At 42.1% G+C, this 20522-nt stretch overlaps 1 protein-coding gene across 1 annotated transcript in view; it reads left to right on the forward strand.

Annotated features, from left to right (window-relative positions):
• INSC (INSC spindle orientation adaptor protein) overlaps positions 1–20522 on the forward strand; it is a 170335-nt gene that overhangs the window by 50800 nt on the left and 99013 nt on the right. The window contains exons 3-5 of the mRNA XM_049890510.1: positions 9132–9477; positions 9950–10002; positions 11146–11269. Of these exons, the coding sequence (XP_049746467.1) occupies positions 9132–9477; positions 9950–10002; positions 11146–11269 (523 nt within the window). The remainder of the gene's footprint in view (positions 1–9131; positions 9478–9949; positions 10003–11145; positions 11270–20522) is intronic.

A 20522-nucleotide genomic window follows, 5' to 3' on the forward strand; every position in this document is an offset into this window, starting at 1 on the left:
TCAATCTGTAACAGGTACATGTCCACACTTTACTGGAACACCATTTGCCTATAAATTCAGGCCAGATGCTGAGAATTCGGGTAATGGCTGCTAAGGATCCAAGTTCTACTCAACCAGGGCATTGCTTAGTAGAAGACAGGAACCTTTAAAAAAGTGTCTCGAGGGGCACTCGTACAAAAGGTCTCTGTTGTTCTACTGATTCTTACTTCAAGCGTTTCCATTTAAAACCAAACTCTTTCTTAAGATGTCTTTTGTCGGCTCTAGTTACTGAGTCGGAATCGACTCGAGGGCACTGGGTGTGTAGTTACATGCCCAACTTTCAAACTTTTACCGTGGTGCAGGAAACTTACCTACACTTAGACTGACTTCCCAGCCAAAGGCAGAATCTATACTTACAGAAATATAGTCCCAGAGCAGACATGGGGTGAGTTCAGGGAATTCCTATGTTTCTAGTCTAGGTTGCTCATGCCCTTTCTATGTTCAGGAAAATATTTCCAGCTGGCTCGACATGCTTTAAAACTTTAACTCCAGTCTTCCAAGCAACCTCTGGTTACTTGATTCAATTAAATATTTATTGATATTGACTATGTGTCCGGCCTTGTGTGAAGTACTGGTAATCCTAAGATAAATCAGGTAGTTGCCCCTGAGGATATCTCAAAGTCCGATGGAGGAGACAGGTGAGGAGACTGTATAGCTGTTATGCTATCTGCTTGGATTTCTGGCTCTGTTAAGTCTCGTAACCATTCTACACCTCAGTATCTTCCTCTGTAAAATGGAGACAATAAGAGTATACACCTAATCAGGTTGTTGTGAGAATAAAATAATGCATAAGTGCACAGTTCTTGGGGGACTATAAAGGTTCAATGGATATTAATTACTGCTAATCGACTCGATGGCACTGGGTACTGGGCAATAGCTTTTATCTACCTTTCCTTGTGACATCAGAACTACTTTTTATCCAGTTCTCTATTTCTTTAGCTAAACACAACTATATTATTAACTCAGTGGTTTCCTTGCAACTTGGGCAACTTGAGTGCAAAGCATACTGGAAGAAGTCAGGCTGTGTGGGAGGGTCTTGAGCAGCCTACTCATTCTGCCCTCTACCTGCTAGTGGGCCAGAACCTCCCAATGTCCTCTCTTCCCTGGGGATATGCCTACTTGGAAAGGCCAGGGATTAGCCAATGAATGGGATTAAGAGGACGCAGAGACCAATGGATTTACAAGTCTGCTCAGATTATTCTTGTTCTTGGTACCTTTGGTTGCTGCTTGAGGAGAAAGACGAGGTTTCTGTTTAAACAATCCCTTGAAATAAAAGTTATTTTAAGCTCATTCTTAAAGAAAACCAGACTCTGCTTTCCCCACAGGCACCCCCTTGTCCATCCTCATATCTGAGGCTGAACAGTTGGGAGTGGGTTGGGCCTGGAAGCAGCCATCACATCCCTGGCCCACCCTCCTCCCCAGAGCTTTTGGTGAAGCCAGCAGCTCACGGTTTCCCTTCATCTTCCTGTTGCTCATAAGTAGCTTCTGAAGTTCTTGCTTGGGAAATTGGTCTTCCTTATCAGCCTTTGTTAAACCCACCTCATCCTGCTGTTCGCTCCTCTTGAGGGGCGGACAGGGTGAGAAGCAGTAAAGCACAGAGGTTAAGAGCACAGATCCTAAAGTCAGAGAGAACAGGGTTTGAACCTCAGTGCTACTGCTTTTTGCTGGGTGATTTCACTTCTCTACATCTCAGTTTACTCATCTGTAAAGTGGGGATGATAATAATACCTGACTCAGACAACTGTCATTATCAATAAATGAAATAATTTATACAAAAGCATTTAGCACAAAGCCTGCCTCACAGTATGTGCTGAATAAATGCTAGCCATTATTATACTTAACCATTCTTAATATAGGTGTTAAAATGTTACATGTTAAATAGCAGGATACTGGTTATCCTGGTTGAGGAATGACCAGAAGGGGGCACAAGGCCGGCTTCTGGAGTATTGGTAATACTCTGTTTCTTGACCTTGTGAAGGTGTATTGAGCTACAGTTCGATATTATGATTTGGTCACTTTTATTATGTATGTTATACTTTAATAACATTTTCAATAAAAGGAAAAAAAAGAAGCAGCAGCAGCAGCCTGCCCAAGGTCACACAGATTATGGTAGTAGGGTCAGCTTTATCTAACGCACGTGCTAATGTGTGAGCCTTGTCACCCTGAAGTTCCTCTTACACTCATGGCCCTTAGAAAGTAAACTTCTTGGTCCCAAGGAAGAAAGAGGAACCAAGGTTTGGTCAGAGCACTGTCTTACTCTGCTTTTCCCCCAGGTCACATCTAGCAGCCTTTTCAATTAGGGAGGGAGCAGGATAGTCATGAGCCAGCCTGAGGGGCCTGATCGTGCCAGAAGGAGGGCTCCAAGGAAGCCAAGCACAGAAGGCGCAGGTCATGGGGACTCAATGATGGGTTTTTTGTCTTTCCAGTTGGGAAGACAAAGCCAGTTGGATTGGCCATGCTCCTTTCCCCAGCCAGAACGACATCTATCTCCTAGCTGGGGACTCCCTTTTCTTCCACTTCCAGTTTCCACTCCTGGCTCTCCGGCCAGGTGCCACCTAACCGCCATGAGGCTCACTACACAGAGCCAGAGAGACAGCCAGCCTCAGCCCATGCTTTTGGTCAAGGAAGAGACAAGGGAAGTGAACTTCTTAGAGAGTTGGAAGAAAGAACTCAGGTCCGGCATCTGGACTCCACCCCACACCCCTGTTTTTTTGTTTTTAATCAACTTTTTAATTTTAAAATAGATTTAGAGTTACAGAAAAGTTTTCAAAGACAGGATAGAGTGTTCTTGTATACCCCATACCCAGTTTCCCATATTGTTAACATCTTAGTTACCATGGTTTATTTATCAAAGCTAAGAAACTGACATTAGTATCTTGCTCTTAACTAAACTCCAGACTATATTTTGATCTCACTAGTTTTCCATGAACGTCCTTTTTCTGTTTTAGGATTCTGTCCAGGATATCATATTACATTCTGTCATCGTGTCTCCTAGTCTATAACAGTTTCCCAGTCATTTCTTGTTTTTGATGACCTTGACAGTTTTGAGGAGTACTGGTCAGATATTTTGTAGAATAAACCTCAAGTTGGGTTTGTTTGATGATTTTCTCCTGTTTGGACTGGAGTTATGTGTTTTTAGGAAGAATGTCACAGAGGTGGAAAAGCCTTCTCATCGTATCATAGCAGGGTTACGTGCTATCAACATGGATTATTACTAGTGATGTTAACCTTGCTTACTTTGTCAAAGTAGTGTTTGCCAGTAAAGTTTCTGCATGGAAAATTATTGCCCTGCCTCCTTTCCATACTCTGTTCTTTGGAACCAGTCATTAAGCACAGCCCACACTCAAGCAGCGCCCCCTCTGTTTTTAATCATCAAGTTTATGACTAAGACCTATAAACACGCACAGGCGTCCGAGTATTTGCACAGGTAAGGATAAAGAAACTTACTCAGAGATGCCCAGATGTAGTCATACAGACAATAGAGACAGTCACACAGATGAACTGATATCCATAAACACAAACACTCAAAGGCACAAACACGCAGATAGTTTTGTTAATTCATTTCTCCTTCTAGCAGAGAGGTGAATTAACTAGAATTTTAGTGAACACAGCTTCTGAAAACCTGTTTTCTTTCTAATTCTTAAAGATCTTAAGGAGTGAGAGTTGGGGGTGGGGGAGGGGATGAAAATGTGAGTTTTAAATCTAAGTAGGCCTCTTAGGATGGGCCTAGGGCAGAGCCATTTAGTGGTCTGCCTTCTTTTTATCTCTGTTCTTGGCTCTTCCATGGCTGCTGGGTTGGGCTGGCCCTTTCTCATCCAGGTCAGGAGTCTGGGGGTGTGAGTGTCTCCATTTAGAGGATCCCCAGAGTTCTTCCCTGGGGAGATAAGCTGAGAGCCTGCCCCAGCACCACAGGCTTACTTTGTGCTGGGTGCTAGTCCTTGGCTCCATGGGTTAACACAGCCTCTCAGCCCCACCAGCCTCCATCCCGGTTGCCCTGATCTGTCACCCTTCAATAGCTTCTCAGAGCTTTCAGCATAAATACCCAACCCCTACTTTGGCATTCAAGACTCCTCAAAGTCTGGGCCTTGGCTCATCTTTTCAGTCTTTCTTCTCACTGCTCTCTCCTTTTGTGGAACATGACTCTAGCCCAACTGACCAACTCATTGTCCCTTTGTCTGCCCTACCCTAGAATATGCTCCAACTATCTTCACATGTCCAAACTCTACCCAACTCTAAAGCTACCTTGTCTAAGCAGCTTCTCTTGACCACCAACTGGAAGGGATAGCTCCCTCCTTTTAATTCCCAGAAGACGCTTTCTCTAATGTATGACACCGACTCAACTCTCCTTAGTTATTGGTGTACTTGTTTTTAGGAAAAATTCTTTTGGTTACAAGTAATAAAAATTAATTCTTAGGTTAATCTCCCCAAATGATCTTGGAGTTTCTCATCGAAAGGAGAATGTTGCTGTTATTCACATGACCCATGTCCAACAACTCCGGTCTCTATAATGCTTGGCTCTAAGTTTCACAATTTGGGGAGATGGAGTTAGATTAGTGCAGCTCAGGTCAGGAGCCCACCCCGGGATCAACCATTCCACAGCACAGACATGGCCACTGGGGGACTACATTTGTGACTGAAGGGGGTGAGATCTTTCCCAAAGAAGTGGGAAAAGATGCAGTCTAGGCACCCAGTAACTAATATAACTTGTCTTTTTATTGGCCAAAAAGGAGGAAGGGATGCTGGGAAGACCAAACAACAAATATCCACTACAAAGTGCTTTGGAGTAAATGAGTCAGTGAGTGAGAGATTAGTGCATTTGTTGTCTCTTAGCAGCCCATAGGTCAGTTTGGCTCTTAGTTCTGAATCTCTAGAGCACGATGATCACACGTTTCATCACCCTCTATATCATGTTTTATGGTGTTGGTCTTGGGACACCTTCCAGGTAGCCTGAGTGGGTGAGGCATCTGATGTCTCCTGCATAGTTATAGCAATAATGCCTGACATTCAGTTTGGCATATGTTTACTGAGCATGTATTACTGAGTAGCTGATAAATGTTGGGCACCGACAATAGGCAGATACAAGGGAACATGTCTCACAGGACTTGGAGAGTTCAGCCAAACACGCAAATAACAACAGAATGTGATTTGTACTCCAGTGGAGGATACCCAGAGAGATACAGGGCCTGGGGGAGGGACTGATTAGCTCTGGCTGGTGGCTTTTCAGAGGAGGTAACGTTAAAGTTCCACCACCCATCTGTAAGTTTCTCATACAGTAGTGGCTTGTGTGTTGCTGCGATGCTACAAGCTATGCCATAGGTATTTCAAATACTAGCAGGGTCACCCATGGGGGACAGGTTTCTGTGGAGATTACAGACTGAGACAGACCAGGAAGAAAGGCCTGGTGATCTACTTCCAAACATTAGACAAAGAAAACCTTATACATCACAACAGAACATTGTCTGACTCGCTGGCTTCAGGCATGTCCTCAGGAGGGATCAATCGCTGGAGGAGGACATCATGTTTGGTGAAGTAGAGGGCCAATGGGGGGGCTGAGAGATACCCTTTGTGAAATGTATTGGCACAATAGCCACAATGATGAACTTGAACATGCTGGTTATTGCGCTGCAGGTTGGGGAAATTTTTTGCTCTGTTGTACATTAGGTCTCCATGAGTTGAAGTCAACTTGACCGCAGCTATGTATCTATTTCTAACATTCAGTCTGGGTCTCGTAGCATGAGAAGGAGCTTTCCATGTAGAGAAGAAGGAGAGGGGATTTCAGTCTGAGAGAGAACTATATGTTCAAGTCCACTGGGTACTGTGAAAAACAGTGATATGTTTGGGAAATAGGAAGGGTGAGTGTGCCTGGGGTGTAGACAGTGTATTTATGGGGGGGCACTAAGAGTTGGGGGAAGATGGGAAAGGGAGGTATGTGGGAGGGGTGTCTGGGGCCAGATCATGGAGGCCCTTGTATCCCATCTTCAGGAGTTTAACTTATCCTGGGGGAAATGAGCCAGGGGAGGAGGGCACTGAAAGATTCAAACAGGAGAGGAATGCAATTCAACGTCTATGTAGAAAGCTCTCACAAAGTGTTGGTGGAATGTGAAGCATTGCTGCTTTGGGAAGCCAATATAGCAATATCTGTTGAATTGCAAATCTGTCCCTGGGGATCTATACTATAGAACTAAGGTACTGGTATGTATGTGCATATTAGGGGGATATGTATAGTGATGCTTATTGTTACATTGTTTATAGTGGCCAAGAACTGGAAACAAATTGAGAGTCAATAATGGGAAAATGGTTTAATAAATTGTGGTATATCCACACATGGAATATTTTTTGGAAATTACAAATAATGTTTTAGAACTCTACTGAATGACTTGGAGTGATTTCCATGTTGAATGAGAAAACAAAAATGCAGCAAAATGTGTATGCATTATGGTCAATTTTATGAATTAAGCAATGGGTCAGAAAATCTTATAAATGTATATATACTTAGATAAAAGTGTGCATAGGGATACATGAATGTGGAGAAATGTAAGGAATGACACCCAACAGGTTACCATAAGTCTGCCAGAGTGTGGGGAGTAATGGTTAGAGGAGAGGTAATAAGGTTAAAAAAAAAAAAAAACTAATTCAATTCTGACTCATAGTGACCCTATAGGACATAGTAGAACTGTCCCATGGGGTTTCCAAGGAGCGCCTGGTGGATTCCAATTGCCAACCTTTTGGTTTGCAGCCGTAGCTCTTAACCACTACCTACCAGGGTTTACATAATAAAAAAAAAAATTTTTTTTTTTTTTACATAATAAGGTATAAAAAAAAATAGAGGCATATAAATTGTCCATAATAAAAGAGCACATGTGATATGATCTTACTTATGAAAAGTTATATATGTGTGTGTCTATGAATTCATAAAGATAGAATGGGCAGTAGGGGGATGTGATTTTAGGTGACTTTCTCTCTCTCTGTATACATATATTTGTAATATAGGGGGAGAAAGAAAGGTCATTGGTGAGTTTTTGTGTGTAACAATTTAAAATGCAATTTCCTGTAAGAAGTCACACATGCAACTTCAATGTTCAAGTGTTATAAGCCTGGTTTTTAAAAAATTACATTTAATAGCTTTATAATCCAACAGTTGTGTCTGTCAGAAAGTCCTGCTTCTTCTCCTTAAAAAAGAGTAAAATGAAGACATGATCCTAACCATGGTAATTGGAGTGCGCCTTTATAATTTCAGTCCTCCTTTATAGCTTTGCCCCACCTGGCTGGCCCCAGTGGCCCGTTGTTTGTTATACTCATTCAGAAGAAAAGTCAAGTCTTCAATGTGGTCAGCCTAGTCCTCTAGGATCTGGCCCCCTTTCTGCTCTTCCTTCCTCTCCTCCATCCCTCACTCCTCCAGGCTCTCTCCACTCCAGCTACTCTGGCATCCTTGCTGTTTCTCACACATCTGAAGGACACTCCTGCCCAGAACCTTTGCACTCTCTGCTCTCTCTACCTGGAGCAGTATGCCTCCAGATAATCACATGGCACTCTCTCTCTTGCCCTTCAAGACTTTGCTCAAATGTTCGTTTCTCATGAGCCTTCTCAGATCTGATGATTTTAAATTGTAATGCCAACACCCTCTCCCAAACCCACGCTCTATTCTTCTTCCCTGTTCTCCTTTTCTTCTTAACACTTATCATCTCCAACCTATTATATACTTCACTTGTTTATATTGAAAATTACTTTGAAAATTGAACTGACTCCCTCACTTGAATGTAACCTTCATAAGGGAAGTGATTTTTATATATCTTGTTTGCTGCTGCAGCCCAGAGCTTAGCACAGTACTTGGCATGTAGTAGGCACTGAATATATATTTGTAGGATGAATCAGTAGGTGGTAGGTGGAGAATGGCTTGGAGGCAGGTAAGATTAGAGACAGAAAGACTAATTAGAAGATTGCTATAGTGAGTCACAGTGAAGACAAAGGGACTTGAGCTTAGCATTAATGATTACCTATGCATGGCTAATTCTGGGGTAATCTTGAAATGATATTGATATCTGTTACTGTTTTTTTACTTCATATTAGTTTGTCTTGACTATTAAAGAAGATCAAAAGACTTGATTTCTTCGTCCTCACTTTTTCCAAAGTGCCCAGCACTTAAATGATGTTAAATATAAGGCACTCAACAAATGTCCACTGACTTCATTAACCATCTGCTACTACTGGATTTTATTTGACTAGGTGAATCTTAGGGTGAATTTTATTTGACTAAGATCTAAGAATCTAATCTATGTTCTTATGTTGTACTAAATAGAGTTAATTTCGCTCCATTACAAAAGTAATATACATGCTCACTATAGAAAATTTGGAAAATAGAGAAAAGTTGAAAAAAGTTAAAAAAGCTTTAGCTTCACAAAAACCCTGGTGGGTTAGTGGCTAAGTCCTGTGACTGCTAACGAAAAGGTCAGCAGTTTGAATCCACCAGGCGCTCCTTGGAAACTCTAGGGGACAGTTCTACTCTGCCCTATAGGGTTGCTATGAGTCAGAATCAGGTTTTGGGTTTAGTTCCACCACCTATAAAAAACTGTTAACATTTTAGTGTCTATCCTTTAAATATTTTTTAGGCATAGTTTTTTTTTTTTTTTTTAACTTGATTATAATGGTCTTGTCTTGGTAATTTTGCAATCTGCTGTCCCCTCCTTAATTTTATTGGTTTTTCTTTGCTATAAGCTTTATTGAAAGCATTATTTTAAATATATGCACAATACTTAACCATGTAGCTGTACCATAGCTCACTTAACAACGTAACTATTATTTGGTAATTAAGCTAGTTCCACTTTCCCCCTATTATAAGGATATTTGGTACTCTGTCACATTTCATTGCCTGTGGTTTATTAGTCTGGTCATCTGCCCCCAAAACTTCTGTGCCTCAGTCTTCTTATTTGTAAGATGGGGATAATGAGAAATAATTCAGACAATTAAGGTATGCAAAGGAGAGAAAACATACTCAGCATGTAGTAGGTGCTTAGTCAACAAAGAGGGCCTGGAATTGAAACTTTTGGGAACTGGAGAGTGTTGATAACCATCATGGCTCTGTCTTTTGGCTGCAGGCTGCACCTGATGCAGGTGGACTCAGTCCGGCGCTGGATGGAGGACCTGAAGCTCATGACTGAGTGTGAGTGCATGTGTGTCCTGCAGGCAAAGCCCATCAGCCTGGAGGAGGATGTGCAGGGTGACCTCATCCTGGCAGGTGGCCCCAGCCCTGCAGACCCCCTGCAGCTGCTGCTCAAGCGGGGCTGGGTCATCAGCACCGAGCTGCGCAGGATCGGGCAAAAGCTGGCCCAGGACCGCTGGGCACGCGTGCACAGCATGAGTGTGCGTCTCACCTGCCACGCCCGCTCCATGGTCAGCGAGTACAGCGCCATCAGCAAGAGCACCTCGCAGGAGATGGGCCAGGTCAGTGCCCTGGGATGGTGGTGGATGGGCGCTGGGACTCAGGATACTTTCAGGGAGAATGGTCTGAATTGTTTACAACCTGAAACTTTCCTACCACAGAGGCCTCCCTCCTCTTCTAGTAAAGCAGAAAAGAGAGGCAGGAAGGACCTTTATTGAGTACCTACTGCATGCTAAAAAGCTTCTGGGTGGCTCAAACTGTTAACTCACTTAGCTACTAACCAAAAAATTGGAAGTTTACTCAGGTGCCTCAGAAGAAAGACCTGGCAATTTACTTCTGAAAAATCACCACTGAAAACCCTATGGAGCACGGTTCTATTCTCAGACCCATGGGGTCACCATGAGGCAGAGACGACTCAATGGCAACACTTGTTTTTTTTTTCAGTTTTGGTTTACTATGCCCTAGAGTGTCCAGCACGGCAGTTGGTCAACAAATGCTTATTGAATTGGATAAAGTTGGTCTGTTTTTCTGCAGATTGAGAAGCTGCTAATGGAGAAATGCTCCGAGCTCTCAGCAGTCACAGGAAGGTAAGTCTGGACCTCAGTCTGCTAGCCCATGCTAGGGCGGGGGAAGGAGCCGGCATCTTGCTCCTATCTGGGGGTACCAGAGAGCAAGTGAGCACGGAGAGCCCTGGCAGCAGTCTGGGGAGTTGCCTTTTGCTGACTTTTGTTGGTGACTTTAAATGATTCCCTTGGGATTTTCAGGGCCCATTTACAGCATCTAGGAATAATGTAGAAGGCGGAGGAGAGGCCAGCCATAGGAAGAAAGAGGATTTTTCTGGGGTTGGTAACAAGGAAAAGGTTTCCCACAGCTTTGGGAAGGCTCTTTGATTCTCAAAGTCAAGGCAAGGTCAAAGCGGACAATCAATCCTTACACACATACACATAGACACTTACATTTACCGACACTCACGTGCTCATACACAGATCTATAAACATACACTCACATAATCACAGAAATACACTCATGCCCTCTTCTGCATAATTCACACACGTCAATATACATATATTTACGCTCAGACCCATACACACACTCAACAGCACATACAGACACACCCATGTCTGTGTCTGAAACTTGGTATCCCCAGGGCCCTATGGGGGTGTTTGGCCTCCTGGTATGGAGCATTCTCAGGCCACAAGAGTGAATTTGAGCCTGATCCCCTCTTTTTCCTGTCCAGGGAAGAAAATGTTTAAGGCTGCTTTCTGTGTGTTGTAGACCACCATTTTTTAAGGGCTTCTAGGCATTGCCACATGCTTTTAGTGTGAACACTGGCAATACCCGGCACTCCAGTACCCCTCCTCTGCAGCTTCCTGTCTCTCCATCCCCTCCACCCCTAACATCACTGAAAAGATAGAGCCTGGTTGCAGTGATGGCAGATTCCCTGAGGAAGAAAACCAGAGCTATGGATTCAGCCACTAGTGGATGGCCTTTCTCCCCGGTGACATGAACTGTCTGCTCATGTCTCAGGTCAGCACATTCCTGCCCAGTAAGGGGCTAGGGGATAAACCATCTGTGCAATACTCTCTCTGATTCCTTGAAGTTGATGTCTTCCCCCTAGGGGATTGCCACCACACTCCAGAGCTGGCACAGACCCAGATCTGGCCTCTGCAATGGTTCTGGGATGCCCACTGTCCCCTCTGGCCACCCACCCCATATCTTCTGCTCCCCAGGTGCCTCCAGGTGGAGAACGAGCATGTCCTGAAGTCGATGAAGGCCTGCGTGAGCGAGACCTTGAGCACTCTGGGCCAGCATTTTGGCCAGCTGCTGGAGCTGGCCCTGACCCGGGAGGTGCAGGTCAGTACAGGCTGGGCTTTGGAGAGGGACACATGTAAGGCTTCTTGGCGGGGGGTGAGCAGAGGGGCTTAGCCAGGCAGTCCACTGGGGGAAGTAGCTGAAGTGACTGTTCTTGGAAGATGTCTTCCTCAGACCATCAAAGCCAACTCCAGCACCTGGTAGACAAGACTATCTGAGCTGGGCGCAGGCTTCCAGAGCATCTAGCTGAAGTCTGCACTTTCCAGATGTGAAAACTAGGGTCCAGAGAGGGAAGAGACTTATTTAAAGTCACACAGCAAGGCAGCGGCAGAACCTAGCATCTCCCTATTTCTCTTTCAAGGTTGTTTCCACCACCCTAGTGCTTCACTTTTGAATAATTGTTCCAGCCCACCAACCAACCAAACCAAATCCAGTGCCATCGAGTCAATTCCTACTCGTAGCGACCCTATAGGACAGAGTAGAACTGCCCCACAGAGTTTCAAAGGAGTGCCTGGTGGATTCGAACAGCTGACCCTTTGGTTAGCAGCCATAGCACTTAACCACTATGCCACCAGGATTTCCTCCAGCCCTCCAGTGGGTGCTTATTGTCCTGGAAGACTTAAGGCACCTGCAGAGAACAAGCCAACTGTGGAAACCCTGTCAAGGAAGAAGAATCTAGAAAGGCCACATAGTCCAAACCCAGCTTCTAGGCAGGCTCATGCTTGATTCCCAAGAAGAGTGTCGGTCTTAGTTACCTAGTGCTGCAATAACAACACACCACCAAGTGGGTAGCTTTAATGAACAGAAATTTATTTTCTCATAGTTCTGGAGGCTAAAAGCTCAAATCAGAGTCTTGGACCTGTTGATTCTTTCTATGGCCCTCGCTCCTGATTTCTGGTGACTGCCACGATTCTTGACCTTCTTTTGCTGTTTATAGATGAATCTGCCTCCATCGTCACATAGTGTCTCCCTCTCTGAGAGTGTGTCTCCCCTTTATAAGACACCACTTTTTTTTAAAGAAGGGATTAGGTTTAGGACCCACCCTACTCTGGTATGACCTCCATCACAGATTGAATTGTGTCCCCCCAAAATATGTGTCAACTTGGTTAGGCCATGACTCCCAGTATTGTGTGGTTGTCCTACATTTTGTGATTGTGATTTTATGTTAAAGAAGTTTTTTTTTTTAATTAATTTTTATTAAGCTTCAAGTGAACATTTACCATTCCAATCAGTCTGTCACATGTAGGTTTACATACATCTTACTCCCTTCTCCCACTTGCTCTCCCCCTATTGAGTCAGCCCTTTCAGTCTCTCGTTTCGTGCCAATTTTGCCATCTTCCCTCTCTCTCTATCTTCCCATCCCCCCTCCAGTCAAGAGTTGCCAACACACTCTCCAGTGTCCACCTAATTTAATTGGCTCACTCTTCATCAGCATCTCTCTCCCCCCAGCTGACCAGTCCTTTTCATGCCTGATGAGTTGTCTTCGGGGATGGTTCCTGTCCTGTGCCATCAGAAGTTCTGGGGAGCATTGTCTCTAGGATTCCTCTAGTCGCATTCATATCATTAGGTATGGTCTTTTTATGAGAATTCGGGGTCTGTATCCCATTGGCCTCCTGCTCCCTCCGGAGTTGTCTGCTGTGCTCCCTGTCAGGGCAGACATCGATTGTGGCCGGGCACCAACTAGTTCTTCTGGTCTCAGGATAATGTAGGTCTCTGGTTCATGTGGCCCTTTCTGTCTCTTGGGTTCTTAGTTGTTGTGTGGCCTTGGTGTTCTTCCTTTGCCTTTGCTCCAGGTGGGTTGAGACCAATTGATGTATCTTAGATGGCCACTTGTTGGCATTTAGGACCCCAGGCGCCACAATTCAAAGTGGGATGCAGAGTGTTTTCATAATAGAATTATTTTGCCTGTAGACTTAGAAGTCTCCTCAAACCATGTTCCCCAGACCCCAGTCCCGGCTCCGCTGACCTTTGAAGCTTTCATTTTATCCCGGAAACCTCTTTGCTTTTAGTCCAGTCCAATTAGGCTGACCTTCCTTGTATTGTGTGTTGTCTTTCCCTTCACCCAAAGCAGTTCTTATCTACTGACTGATCACTAAAAAACCCTCTCCCTCCCTCCCTCCCTCCCCTCTTTGTAACCACAAAAGTATGTGTTCTTCTCCGTTTTTTCTATTTCTCAAGATCTTATAATAGAGGTCTTATACAATATTTGTCCTTTTGCCTCTGACTCATTTCGCTCAGCATAATGTCTTCCAGATTCCTCCATGTTATGAAACGTTTCAGAGATTCGTCACTGTTCTTTATCGATGCGTAGTATTCCATTGTGTGAATATACCACAATTTATTTACCCATTGATCCATTGACGGACATCTTGGTTGCTTCCAGCTTTCTGCTATTGTAAACAGAGCTGCAATAAACATGGGTGTGCATATGTCTGTTTGTGTGAAGGCTCTTGTATCTCTAGGGTATATTCCGAGGAGTGGGATTTCTGGGTTGTATGGTAGTTCTATTTCTAACTGTTTAAGGTAACGCCAGATGGATTTCCAAAGTGGTTGTACCATTTTACAATCCCACCAGCAGTGTATGAGAGTTCCAATCTCTCCGCAGCCTCTCCAACATTTATTATTTTGTGTTTTTTGGATTAATGCCAGTCTAGTTGGTGTGAGATGGAATCTCATCGTAGTTTTAATTTGCATTTCTCTAATGGCTAATGATCGGGAGCATTTTCTCATGTATCTGTTGGCTGCCTGAATATCTTCTTTAGTGAAGTGTGTGTTCATATCCTTTGCCCACTTCTTGATTGGGTTGCTTGTCTTTTTGTGGTTGAGTTTTGACAGAATCATGTAGATTTTAGAGATCAGGCGCTGGTCTGAGATGTCATAGCTGAATATTCTTTCCCAGTCTGTAGGTGGTCTTTTTACTCTTTTGGTGAAGTCTTTAGATGAGCATAGGTGTTTGATTTTTAGGAGCTCCCAGTTATCTGGTTTCTCTTCATCATTTTTGGTAATGTTTTGTATTCTGTTTATGCCCTGTATTAGGGCTCCTAGGGTTGTCCCAATTTTTTCTTCCATGATCTTTATCATTTTAGTCTTTATGTTTAGGTCTTTGATCCACTTGGAGTTAGTTTTTGTGCATGGTGTGAGGTATGGGTCCTGTTTCATTCTTTTGCAAATGGATATCCAGTTATGCCAGCACCATTTGTTAAAAAGACTATCTTTTCCCCATTTGACTGACACTGGGCCTTTGTCAAATATCAGCTGCTCATACATGGATGGATTTATATCTGTGTTCTCAATTCTGTTCCATTGGTCTATGTGCCTGTTGTTGTACCAGTACCAGGCTGTTTTGACTACTGTAGCTGTATAATAGGTTCTGAAATCAGGTAGAGTGAGGCCTCCCACTTTCTTCTTCTTTTTCAGTAATGCTTTGCTTATCCGGGGGTTCTTTCCCTTCCATATGAAATTAGTGATTTGTTTCTCTATCCCCTTAAAATATGACATTGGTATTTGGATTGGAAGTGCATTATATGTATAGATGGCTTTTGGTAGAATAGACATTTTTACTATGTTAAGTCTTCCTATCCATGAGCAGGGTATGTTCTTCCACTTAAGTATGTCCTTTTGAATTTCTTGTAGCAGAGTTTTTTAGTTTTCTTTGTATAGGTCTTTTACATCCTTGGTAAGATTTATTCCTAAGTATTTTATCTTCTTGGGGGCTACTGTGAATGGTATCGATTTGGTTATTTCCTCTTCGATGTTCTTTTTGTTGATGTAGAGGAATCCAAGTGATTTTTGTATGTTTATTTTATAACCTGAGACTCTTCCAAACTCTTCTATTAGTTTCAGTAGTTTTCTGGAGGATTCCTTAGGGTTTTCTGTATATAAGATCATGTCATCTGCAAATAGTGATAGCTTTACTTCCTCCTTGCCAATCCGGATACCCTTTATTTCTTTGTCTAGCCTAATTGCCCTGGCTAGGACTTCAAGTACGATGTTGAATAAGAGTGGTGATAAAGGGCATCCTTGTCTGGTTCCCGTTCTCAGGGGAAATGCTTTCAGGTTCTCTCCATTTAGAGTGATATTGGCTGTTGGCTTTGCATAGATGCCCTTTATTATGTTGAGGAATTTTCCTTCAATTCCTATTTTGGTAAGAGTTTTTATCATAAATGGGTGTTGAACTTTGTCAAATGCCTTTTCTGCATCTATTGATAAGATCATGTGGTTTTTATCTTTTGTTTTATTTATGTGATGGATTACATTAATGGTTTTTCTGATATTAAACCAGCCTTGCATACCTGGTATAAATCCCACTTGATCAGGGTGAATTATTTTTTTGATGTGTTGTTGGATTCTATTGGCTAGAATTTTGTTGAGGATTTTTGCATCTATGTTCATGAGGGATATAGGTCTAAAATTTTCTTTTTTTGTAATGTCTTTACCTGGTTTTGGTATCAGGGAGATGGTAGCTTCATAGAATGAGTTGGGTAGTATTCCATCTTGTTCTATGCTTTGAAATACCTTCAGTAGTAGTGGTGTTAAGCCTCCTCTGAAGGTTTGGTAGAACTCTGCAGTGAAGCCGTCCGGGCCAGGACTTTTTTTTGTTGGAAGTTTTTTGATTACCGTTTCAATCTCTTTTTTTGTTATGGGTCTATTTAGTTGTTCTACATCTGAATGTGTTAGTTTAGGTAGGTAGTATTGTTCCAAGAATTTATCCATTTCTTCTAGGTTTTCAAATTTGTTAGAGTACAATTTTACGTAGTAATCTGAAATGATTCTTTTAATTTCATTTGGCTCTGTTGTGATGTGGTCCTTCTCGTTTCTTATTCGGGTTATTTGTTTCCTTTCCTGTTTTTCTTTAGTCAGTCTGGCCAATGGTTTATCAATTTTGTTAATTTTTTCAAAAAACCAGCTTTTGGCTTTGTTAATTTTTTCAATTGTTTTTCTGTTCTCTAATTCATTTAGTTCAGCTCTAATTTTTATTATTTGTTTTCTTCTGGTGCCTGATGGGTTCTTTTGTTGCTCACTTTCTATTTGTTCAAGTTGTCGGGACAGTTCTCTGATTTTGGCTCTTTCTTCTTTTTGTATGTGTGCATTTATCGATATAAATTGGCCTCTGAGCACTGCTTTTGCTGTGTCCCAGAGGTTTTGATAGGAAGTATTTTCATTCTCGTTGCTTTCTAGCAATTTCCTTATTCCCTCCTTGATGTCTTCTATAACCCAGTCTTTTTTCAGGAGGGTATTGTTCATTTTCCAAGTATTTGATTTCTTTTCCCTAGTTTTTCTGTTATTGATTTCTAGCTTCATTGCCTTGTGGTCTGAGAAGATGCTTTGTAATATTTCGATGTTTTGGATTCTACCAAGATTTGTTTTATGACCTAATATGTGGTCTATTCTAGAGAATGTTCCATGTGCACTAGAAAAAAAAGTATATTTTGCAGCAGTTGGGTGTAGAGTTCTGTATAAGTCTATGAGGTCAAGTTGGTTGATTGTTGTAAGTAGGTCTTCCGTGTCTCTATTGAGCTTCTTACTGGATGTCCTGTCCTTCTCCAAAAGTGGTGTGTTGAAGTCCCCTACTATAAATGTGGAGGTGTCTATCTCGCTTTTCAGTTCTGTTAAAATTTGATTTATGTATCTTGCAGCCCTGTCATTGGGTGCGTAAATATTTAATATGGTTATATCTTCCTGATCAATTGTCCCTTTTATCATTATATAGTGTCCTTCTTTATCCTTTGTGGCGGATTTAAGTCTAAAGTCTATTTTGTCAGAAATTAATATTGCTACTCCTCTTCTTTTTTGCTTATTATTTGCTTGATATATTTTTTTCCATCCTTTGAGTTTTAGTTTGTTTGTGTCTCTAAGTCTAAGGTGTGTCTCTTGTAGGCAGCATATAGATGGATCGTGTTTCTTTATCCAGTCCGTGACTCTCTGTCTCTTTATTGGTGCATTTAGTCCATTTACATTCAGTGTAATTATAGATAAATAAGTTTTTAGTGCTGTCATTTTGATGCCTTTTCATGTGTGTTGTTGGCCTTTTCATTTTTCCACATACTTTTTTGTGCTGAGACGTTTTTCTTAGTAGATTGTGAGATCCTCTTTTTCATAATGTTTAACTTTATGTTTGTTGAGTCGTTACGTTTTTCTTGAGTTATGGAATTGATATTCCCTTTTGTGGTTACCTTATTATTTACCCCTATTTTTCTAAGTAAAAACCTAACTTGTATCGTTCTATATCGCCTTGTATCACTCTCCATCTGGCAGTTCAATGCCTCCTATATTTAGTCCCTCTTTTTGATTATTGTGATCGTTTATCTATTGATTTCCATGATTTCCTGTCATGTGTATCATTTTGTTTCTTTATTTTTTAGAATTAATCTTACTTTGTTTGTTTTTGTGCTTTCCCTATTTGAGTTGCGTTGATATCAGGACGTTCTGTTTTGTGACCTTGTATTGTGCTGGTACCTGATATTATTGGTCATCAGGCCAAACCATCTCCTTAAGCATTTCTTGCAGTCTTGGTTTAGTTTTTACAAATTCTCTAAACTTGTGTTTATCTGTAAATATCTTAATTTCTCCTTCATATTTCAGAGAGAGTTTTGCTGGATATATGATCCTTGGCTGGCAGTTTTTCTCCTTCAGTGCTCTGTATACGTCGTCCCATTCCCTTCTTGCTTGCATGGTTTCTGCTGAGTAGTCTGAACTTATTCTTATTGATTCTCCCTTGAAGGAAACCTTACTTTTCTCCCTGGCTGCTTTTAAAATTTTCTGTTTGTCTTTGGTTTTGGCAAGTTTGATGATAATATGTCTTGGTGTTTTTCTTTTTGGATCAATCTTAAATGGGATTCGATGAGCATCTTGGATAGATATCCTTTCGTCTTTCATGATGTCAGGGAAGTTTTGTGTCAGGAGTTCTTCAACTATTTTCTCTGTGTTTTCTGTCCTCCCTCCCTGTTCTGGGACTCCAATCACACGCAAGTTATCCTTCTTGATAGAGTCCCACATGATTCTTAGGGTTTCTTCATTTTTTAAAATTCTTTTATCTGATTTTTTTTCAGCTATGTTGCAGTTGATTCCCTGGTCCTCCAGAAGTCCCAGTCTACATTCTAATTGGTCGAGTCTGCTCCTCTGACTTTCTATTGCGTTGTCTAATTCTGTAATTTTATTGTTAATCTTTTGGATTTCTACATGCTGTCTCTCTATGGATTCTTGCAACTTATTAATTTTTCCACTATGTTTTTGAATAACCTTTTTGAGTTCTTCAACAGTTTTATCAGTGTGTTCCTTGGCTTTTTCTGCAGTTATCCTAATTTCATTTGTGATATCTTTAAGCATTCTGTAAATTAGTTTTTTATATTCCGTATCTGATAATTCCAGGATTGTATCTTCATTTGGGAAAGATTTTGATTCTTTTGTTTGGGGGGTTGGAGAAGCTGTCATGGTCTGTTTCTTTATGTGGTTTGATATGGACTGCTGTCTCCGAGCCATCACTGGGAAACTAGATTTTCCAGGTAATCAGCTAAAAAAAAAAATGCAGTCAGATCCCTATCTGAATTGTCCTTCTGGCTCAGGGTATTTGGATGTTAATGGAGCCGACTGGCACGCTGGCTCTTAGTTCTGAAAACGATCGCTGTCTGCCTGTATTTGTTCGTTCTCCATCTCTAAGTCTGTGTTTGTTGTTCAGAGTTCGTAGATTGTTATATATGTGATCGATTCACTTGTTTTTCTGAGTCTTTGTTGCAAGAGGGATCCGTGGTAGCGTCCACCTAGTCCGCCATCTTGGCCCCGCCTCCTATGTTAAAGAAGTTTTAGGCAGGATTGTAACACCCTTACCCAGGTCACATCCCTGATCCAATGTAAAGGGAGTTTTCCTGGGTTGTGGCCTGTACCACCTTTTATCTCTCAAAAGATAAAAAAGAAAGGGAAGCAAGCGTACCACCAAGAAAACAGTGCTGGGACGAGAGCATGTCCTTTGGGCCTGGGGTCCCTTCTCAGAGAAGTTCCTAGTCTGGGGGAAGATAGATGAGAAGGCCCACAGAGAGAGAAAGCCTTCCCCTGGAGCTGACTCCCTGAATTTGGACCTTTAGCCTATTTTACCGTGAGGAAATAAATTTATCTTTGTTAAAGCCATTCACTTGTGGTATTGCTGTTATAGCAGCATTAGATGACTAAGACAACCTCATTAACATAACAAAAGAAAATCCCTATATCCAAATGGTCATACCCACAGGTACAGGGGTTAGGACCTCAACATAACTTTTTTTCGGGGACACAATTCAATCTATAACAGTGTCTGACAGGTCTATTTGAAACTGTCGTTCACTGTGAGACCTTGGCCAAATCCTTTAATCTCTTGTACCTAATTTTCCTCATCTATAAATTGAGTTAAGTGCTACAGCTCCTAACCAAAGGGTCAGCAGTTCAAATCTGCCAGGCGCTCCTTGGAAACTCTGTGGGGCGGTTCTACTCTGTCCTATAGGGTTGCTATGAGTTGGAATCGACTCGATGGCACTGGGTTTTGGGTATTAATTGAGAAACTGTCCCCACAAGAAGTGAAAGGACTAAACAACCTATGGAAGGTGCTTAGCATATTAAAAAAAAAAAAGTTAAATACATGTTACTTCCCTTGCTTGCCCTTTCCTATTTTAAAAGCCTCTCAGAAAAGCAGATTCCATAAGGTTTTCATTATGAGAGGTATTTACACATTATTTATAGTTACAGAAATATTGTGTTACATATTTTCCATTCTTTTCCCACCACCAAATAAAAGCGTTCCAGAAATAACAAATCCCTTCTTATAACTCTTCTCTCCAAACTCAGTGTTTCTACTGAGTCCAGAATTTCTTTTCTCTCTTTCCTGAATGTCTGACCCATTTTGCACAGGGCACAGCCATTCTGGCCTGACTCACCTGCTGGCCCTGACTCTGTCCATACTCTTTGGTCCCATGGAGCCTGCACTCCATGTCAGTGTGGCTAGTCCCAAGCATTCTCACCCTCCCAGCCATAGAAGCTTGGAAAAGGCTTCTCTCCCTGTCCTGAGACAAGGGGAAGGGAGAGCCAAGGGACTGAGAGGAATTTCTGAGCATGGGTAGAGGTGCCAGCTGCTGGTTTTTATGCTCTTTTAGTGTCCACTTGTCTGGAAATACCAGGTTCAATTAAAAGGGCTGAGACGGAAGAGTTACTTTGGACTGTAAATGAGAGCCAGCTAGATTTGGGAGTGATCATCAGCTGTTTTTACCCAGGTGCAAAGGCGCAGGGTGTCTTTTTGACGCTCTGGGACGCAGAATCCAGGGAAAAGCTCCCT

Source organism: Elephas maximus, chromosome 7 (genome assembly GCF_024166365.1).
Source record: "Elephas maximus indicus isolate mEleMax1 chromosome 7, mEleMax1 primary haplotype, whole genome shotgun sequence".
In the NCBI taxonomy this organism is placed as follows: Eukaryota; Metazoa; Chordata; class Mammalia; order Proboscidea; family Elephantidae; genus Elephas; species Elephas maximus.